This window comes from Athene cunicularia (assembly GCF_003259725.1).
Source record: "Athene cunicularia isolate RWA chromosome 22 unlocalized genomic scaffold, athCun1 chr22_part1, whole genome shotgun sequence".
Classification (NCBI taxonomy): Eukaryota; Metazoa; Chordata; class Aves; order Strigiformes; family Strigidae; genus Athene; species Athene cunicularia.
Window position 1 is genome coordinate 3263990 of NW_020799128.1, and position 7590 is coordinate 3271579.

Below are 7590 nucleotides of genomic sequence, written 5' to 3' on the forward strand. Positions count from 1 at the left end.
CTGCCCCCTCCTGGCAGGGAGTTGCAGAGGGCGATGCGTGCAAGGCATGCATTTACACACTCACAGAAACCGCATCCTGCCGATGCCCAGACCACGGGGGCAGTACCGCACGTCCCCCCGCCCCAAGCCCCTTTCCCTCACGCTGCTCTCTTTGCCTCCCCTAGGCTCAGCGAGGGCTTTGCTATGATTGCAGCAGCAGCCAGCTCTACCCGCTGCCCGGACCCCTCGCCGCACGGTCCAGCCGGGCTCCGCTCCCCCCGCCGCATGCCCCCTGCCCGGGAGCAGCATGGGCAGCGTCAGTAGCCTCATCTCTGGCCACAGCTTCCACAGCAAGCACTGCCGAGCCTCCCAGTACAAGCTCCGCAAGTCATCCCATCTGAAGAAGCTCAACAGGTACTCGGACGGGCTGCTCCGCTTCGGCTTCTCCCAGGACTCCGGCCACAAGTCCAGTTCCAAAAGCAGCAAGAATGAGGACTTCTTTTACATCAAGGTCAGCCAGAAATCTCACGGCTCCCACCGAGCAGACTATACGTCGCTTGCCGGAGGGGAGCTGGGCAGCCAGGCCGGGACGAGCGGCATGGACTTCGGGACGCCCACGCCGCAGAAGCTGATGCCCTTCCCCAGTCCGCTGGAAGTGGTTAGTAGGGGAGATGGCAGCCCCAAAAGTGCCCCCGAAGCGGGTGCAGGTCCCACCTGGTCCTAGTCCGGGAGAAGGCTCAGAGAAAATAGTTAGTGCAGAGGAAGCGGGACGAGAGGGGCAGCCGGGAGGTGCTGGGGGTACTCTGCCACCCCCAGCTTTCAGGAGTGGGGATTAACACTGCAATCCACACCCTTTCATTTCCAAACACCCCCTCAGAGGCAGTTTTAGCCATCAGCATCCTCCCGAGCTTTTGGCCCTTGATGGAGATCTGAGCCATCCCCACCGTCCCTGGGGGCAGAAGGGTCTCGGGGGATGGGGGAGGACAGATGATGTGGTGTTGGTCTGTGCTGATGGGCTCTGCTCTTCTCCCCAGGGCGCGGAGAAGCCGCCTGCACGACCGACCGCCTTCAAACCGGTGCTGCCCCGGGCCGGCGCCATCCTCCACTCCTCTCCGGAGAACGGGGGTCACCTCTCCCAGCAGCTGCACCCCCCGGACAAATCCAAGGAGCAGGAGCTGAAGCCGGTGCTGTGCTCGGGGGGTCTGTCCGACTCCGGCAGGAATTCCATGTCCAGCCTCCCCACCCACAGCACCAGCAGCAGTTACCAGCTCGACCCCCTCGTCACGCCCATGGGACCCATCAGCCGCTTCGGGGGCTCAGCCCACAACATCTTGCAGTGCGCCATCATCCAGGACAGCAACATGATGAGCCTCAAGGCCATGTCCTTCTCCGACGGGGGCAACAAGATCCTCAACCCCGGCAAAGCCCCCCACCACCACGCCGCTGAGAAGACCACTTGCATCCGTTCGCCCATCTCCACGGACGAGTCCACCATCCAGGAGCTGGAGCAGAAGCTGCTTGAGAGGGAGGGAGAGTTGCAGGAGCTTCAGTCGAGCTTCGAGGAGAAGGAAGTCAGCTCCTGCCAGGTTTATGAAGAGAAGCAGCGGCGCTGCAAGGAAGAGCTGGAGGGTCTCAAGCAGAAGTGCAACAGCAAGCTCAAGCAAACCTCCCAGAAAACCCAGCGGACACAGCAGGTCCTTCACCTCCAGGTGTTTCAGCTGCAGCAGGAGAAGAAGCAGCTCCGGGAGGAGCTGGAGAACCTCATGAAAGAGCAAAACCTGCTGGAGACCAAGCTGAGGTCCTACGAGAAGGAGAAAACCAGCTTCGCCCCAGCGCTGGAGGAGACCCAGTGGGAGGTAAGTGGCACCGGAGCACCAGGAGGTATCTCGGGCTGCCAGTGCTGAAAGCAAAGGGTGAACATGGAAGGAGGTAGCTCTGGTGCCAGCAATAAACCTCTCAGCTCCTCTCCATTTCTCCACCTGCACCCAGGGAGGGTCTAAGCAGAGCAGATGGTGCACGTGCTAAGCCCGGGCTGTAGCAGGGAGATATTAAAGCCAAGGAGAGCCCTAGTCTGTCACGTGGAGGCTCTGTAAGTTATAATCGAAGTGACTCACTGCCCCTCTTAACTCCTCAGCACTTCACATCATATAAGGAAACAACTACTGCATAAAAACCCCACTCATTAAAATAACTTTGTGCTTCCAAACTCCAGCGCAGGGTTTTTCAGGCTGCCTGGCCCAAAGGAGCAGTAAAGCTGCCTTCCCCCGTGTAAATAGGAACTACACGGACTTGCCACGGTCATTTATTAAAGAGCAGTAAAACCTTCCACTCTCTGCTTAAGCTTAATTTTCTCACTGATTGGGTATCGCTGAACAAAGGCTGTTAAACTGCTGAAAATTCAGACACGAGCCTGCTCACCCGCCCGAATAACACAGACCGGTATTTCCCAGCGGCTGCGTGGGGAGAGGCCTCGCTGCTGCCAGGAGGTGTTCACCTTCGCTCCCTCGCATGCAGGGATTTCTCCTATCGCTTCCAGTATTTTTAGTTTATTTGCAATTTGGAGCCACTTTTCCAGGCTGTCAGCAAGCTCTACCAAAACTACGGCCGGAGGGACCCTCTCAGCGCGGCTGGATTCCGACCCCCCAGCAGCTTTCTGGAGGAGCGGCGGTACCAGCCCCGCTTCAGGCTCCCGAGCTGCAGTTTTGTGGGTTGCAGGGTGCAGTTGGGGTCTGCTGGTGAAATGAGCTCTGTGAGTTGAACTGACCTCGTGAGCGGTGGTTTCGGCAAACGTGTTGGACGGGATCTTGGGACTTGAGCGCTCCCTCAACACCCTCCAATGCCACACCTCAGCTGAGAGGTGTCAGCCCCTTAAATCCTCCCAGCTGGTCACTAACAGCCCTCCGTGCCATCTGGGGTGTTGATGCATGGAGAGTGTGGGGTCCCCTCCAGCCCCCCGAGAGCCTGGGGTGTTGTTCCCTGTGCTGGGGCATCTCCCTGGATGGGATTTTGTGGCTGAGATCTCCACATGCCGAACCCCAACTGTGCCCAGCACGGCTTGCATGGGATACTGTGGGTGCTGCGGGCTTTCTCCGAGGCACAGCCCTAACTTGGGTGCTGCATCCCTCCCCACAGGTGTGCCAGAAGTCGGGCGAGATCTCCCTCCTGAAGCAGCAGCTGAAGGAGTCCCAGACAGAGCTCAACACCAAGACCACCGAGATCCTCAGCCTGAAGGCTCAGCTGAAGGAGGTGAGGCTGAAGATGGAAGGGCTGGAGATGAAGACCCAGGACCTGGAGGGCTCCCTGCGCACCAAAGCCATGGAGCTGGAGGTGTGTGAGAACGAGCTCCAGCGCAAGAAGAACGAGTCCGAGCTGCTGAGGGAGAAGGTGAACCTGCTGGAGCAGGAGATCGTGGACCTGCGGACGGAGCTCGCCGTCCTCAAGGAGCAGCTGAGCGAAGCCCGGGAGGTGGCCAGGCCCTGCGCCGTGGTGGATGATGCTCAAGCCCTGCAGGGAGAGGTGGAGAGGCTGAGGGCAGAGCTGAAGGCAGAGCGGGACAACAACGAGCAGATGACCTCCGGCTTCCAGCATGAGCGGCAGACGTGGAAGGAGGAGAAGGAGAAGGTGATTCACTACCAGAAGCAGCTGCAGCAGAGCTACCTGCACATGTACAAGAGGAACCAGAACCTAGAGAAGATGCTCCAGCAGCTTGCCACAGGGGAAGATGGCAAGGAGCCCATCGAGCTGGACATACCCGGCGCTGACGTCCCCTACGAGGACATCATTGCCACTGAGATCTGAGCCAGATCTGCCTTCTCCTCCTTGCAGCTCGGGCGTCTCTTCCAGGCAAGAAGCGCTGCCCCGCAGCTCGGCCCGCACCCTGTACAGTTCGGATGAGCCGTGTATTTATTAGCGGAGCTGGTGGCCTGGCCACCTCGCCAGCCCCTCTCCCCTCCCCGCGTCGTGGCGGTGCCCTCCCCGCCTGTCGTGTTACAAGAGGTGAACAAGCAACTTGTGCCAATGGTGACGTGCCAGCAGCTCCTCCTTGTCCCCGCTGCCGCCTCAGCAGCGTCTTTCTGCCCCCTTGTAGGACTGAGAAGCCGGCGACGGGGGTGGTCAGGGAACAGGACTTCAGCAAATAATCTCCCGTCGGGTAACGAGATGATGCAAAACTCCCAGGGGATGCTCTGCTCCAGGCTCAGAGGGATCCCGTGATGGCACAGCTCCGGGGATGGGGACACCACAGCCCTTCTCACCGTCTTCAAGAGGAATCGGCCACGGCACACTTCCAGCCACCCCCTTCCCACAGCCCAGAGGAAGCTGCTCTCACCCCTCCTGAACCTCCCTCCCGTCAGAGCCGATTGCTGTGGGACCAAGGAGCCACCTCCTGCCGCCAGCGCAGGCTGCACACCCACCTCTCCCATCCTTGGGCTGCTGTAGTGCCTCAGGAAGGACCTACCCACGCGCCCCCACCTCGATACAGCCAACACCCCCACCGGAATCACCTTTCACTAACAAGCACAGCCCACCCCGGCCCCTGGCCACAGCCCTCCTCCTCCTCCCCGGACCCGCACGGCTGTGGCGAGCCCAGCAATCCCCGCTGCCGGACAAGGACCCAGTGTCCCCTTCCTCCAGCTGTCAGACGGGCAACTGGATTTAAGAATTCACAGAAATTTCTAAGCCACAGTCTGACCCAAGGAATCGAGGGGTATATCGGTTGTGTTTGCCCCGTGACCCCACACACTCCCCCTTACTCGCTGCCACTGAGGAACCCCACTGCCTTATCTCCTCCCACGTCCTTACGTCCACGGGATCCCGCCAACAGGAGCTGGTTAAACAAACCCAAACCAACCATGTTCATTTTGTTTTCTGCCCCAGCTCTTCACAATTCCTCCTGCCACCAGCAAGCGCATAACAAGGCTCCACTGCACATCACCAGCAGTGACTCTCCTGTCCCCCCCACAGCTCAGCATGGCCGGGGAGGGAATCAGCCAGTGTCCAGCTTGCCAGGGTGGAGGCCTCCAACTGGGACCACTTTGTGCTAGTGCAGAGGTATTTTTACTGCAATATGTCTGTTTACCCACTAGCTAAGGGGGCACCAGCCCGGGAAGCCTCGTCCCAGTGTTCTTGCATGATTCCATGCCACAAATTTGGCCAAGGGCTCAAAGCTGTGCACAAGCAGCAAAATTCAGCATCCCTCACCCCGCTCCAGCCAGCCTGTAATGGCGACACACAGAAACCAGTCTGTGCCTTCTGCCCCTGCCCCCAGACCCCCGCCGGGGCAGCCCGGCCGGTCCCGGCGCTGGCACACAGCACAAGCCGACCCTTAGCCATGGTCCGCTGAGAAAAACCAACCTCAGATCCCCGTTCCAGCCCTGCGGCTGTAGGCCGAGGCCAGGTCAGGTCAGCCAGCCTTTGCCCAGACCTGCTGAAGGATGTTTTGGAGAGCAGAAGGATTAGGGACAAAGGATGGCACGTGGCTGCGCTCCGGCTCGCGAGGCCAGAAGGGATTTTCTGCATCATCCGAGCCATAGCCCTGCATCCCCTCTGCACCCGCGTCGCAGCCAGAGCACAGTGACCAGGAGCTTTCCAGTGCCAGACACACGGGGTGCCAAGGGGAGCAGAGCCCCCCAGCTCCCCCCCCAGGCTGCCCCATCCCCGCAACACCCAGCCCTGCTCCCGCTGGCCTCAGCGCCACCGTCCCAGGTCCCCGTCGCCCCAGGCGGCCCCGTGTCCCCCCCAGCCAGCGCTGTGTGATGTGATCGCCCGGAGGCATCGATGTGCTGCCTTTGCACAACGCTGTGTGTGACCGTCCGCGTCGCAGCTGTGTCGCTCCCGGTGTGAGCCGCGGCCCCCCCCGCGCCTGCTTGGCGGCCGGCCGCGCTCAGCCTGTACATATAATTATTTTTCTGGAGGTTTTTTTTGGATGTTATTTCTGGTGACCGATGTAAACTACTGGTAATTTTATGTTTTTATTTATAAATAAATTTTTTAAAACTTACTTAGCCTCTCTGAGTGCCTGGCTTGGCAGTGTTGGGAGGGTTTCCACCACCAGCAAGCAACAATGCAGGACGGCGCTTTGCCATGCCCCTCTCTGGGGCACATCGCCCCCCCCCAAGCCACAAACCATTTATCACAGCACACCACAGTCCCCTTCGGGGACGTCCTTCCACCTGGCCCTGTTTGTTTCCAGCCCCACCAGCGCCTTCCCGCATGGGCGAGCGGCGTTATCTCCGCCGTGCAGCTGGGACAACCCATGCATGGAAAAGCAGCAACTTGCCTCCAGCAAACGCGGGGGTATCAGAGAGGAGATAATCCACCTGGCCCCGCTCCCAGCCCGCATCCCACGGGCTTCACCCTCCTGCTCTGCACGTGAGACCGATTGGGGATTTTCAGCCCAAACCCCCCAGCCCCAGTGGTCCCCAACTCACCGTCCCCGAGGTGGGCAGGTCCATCTCCTGGGGAGACACAGAGAAAACAATTACAGGAGGAGAGATACAGCGGGAAGGCCTTGATGACACTGAGAATGTGTTTTGACTATTTAAGCTCCTCTCCCCACAAACCGATTGATTCAGAGTCTACTTGCCCTGCATGGAACCGGTGGTTTCAGATCTAAACGGCACAGAGCGGGGAAAAGGGGGAGACAGGGGGGCAGAAAATCGGGGGGAACATTCAAATCACAGAAAACACTATTCATCCTGACTCCTCTGGCTGTTTCCACGGGGCACTTGCCCCACCACTGAGCAAGGGGGGGGCCCAAGCCACACACAAGCTGCTCCGTGCCCCCCAAAAGGGCACCCAGCTCCCGCTGGTGCTTTCCAGGGAAACCTTGGCTTTGCTCACGCTGCCTGAGGCGTGAGGGAAGTTTATTTTTAGAGCCTTTGAAAACTGCTGAGGAGGAAGGAGATAGAAAGCCACGTGTGAGGGCTCTTTCTCCTGAGCGGCACCTTCTGTTACGAATCCCCTCGGACCATCGCCTGCCCGCTGCGGGGTGCTGCCAGCTCGGCCGAGCCCTTCCCAGGCCTGTCTGTGTATCGGGGTCAGGAGAGTAGGGGGGAGACCCCCGAGCCAGCCACTATCCCAGGGGACATCCCTGTTCCGCAGAGGCCACAACCAAATTGCAAATGCCACAGCACAGTGGAGCCTTACTGGGGCTGAGCAGCAGCAGGAAGAGTCAGGGCAGGTCTGGGAGCAAGAGCAGCATCCCCGAGGGCACACACACCATAAGGACAGCTTCTTGGCAATGCCCAGGAGGCTGTGAAGCCAAAACCACAGCCCTGGGAACCCTGGGATGCTTCTTCCATTAAACCAGGTGAGGGTTGGTGCCACCCCTTTTCCACCAAAAGCCTAACACTGATGGGAAAAAGCAGTGTGTCCCCCCCAGGCATGGCTCAGAGCATCCTCTGCCTCAGGCAGCAGCAGGAACGGAGTAGCGGGCAGTACCTGGCCCTCGTAGGGCTGTTGCACAATCAGAAATACGGCTCTGGTGTCAGGATGCTGTGAGATCACAAGGAAAGCTGAGCAGTGGAGGACAGCCATGGCCCGGGCAGCCAGGTCCCTGCTGCAACCCCGCTGCTCCATGCCCAAGGGCTCAGGAAGGAGCAGAAGCCCCGA

The 7590-nt window shown here is 59.7% G+C and overlaps 1 protein-coding gene across 1 annotated transcript; it reads left to right on the forward strand.

Annotated features, from left to right (window-relative positions):
- Positions 1-40: 40 nt before the first annotated feature.
- On the forward strand, positions 41-5930 carry LZTS1 (leucine zipper tumor suppressor 1). Its single transcript, XM_026863109.1, has 3 exons — positions 41-637; positions 1014-1835; positions 3112-5930. Exons 1-3 carry the CDS (start codon positions 287-289, stop codon positions 3775-3777), a joined length of 1839 nt encoding a protein of 612 aa, XP_026718910.1. The 5' UTR covers positions 41-286; the 3' UTR covers positions 3778-5930.
- Positions 5931-7590: the final 1660 nt, after the last annotated feature.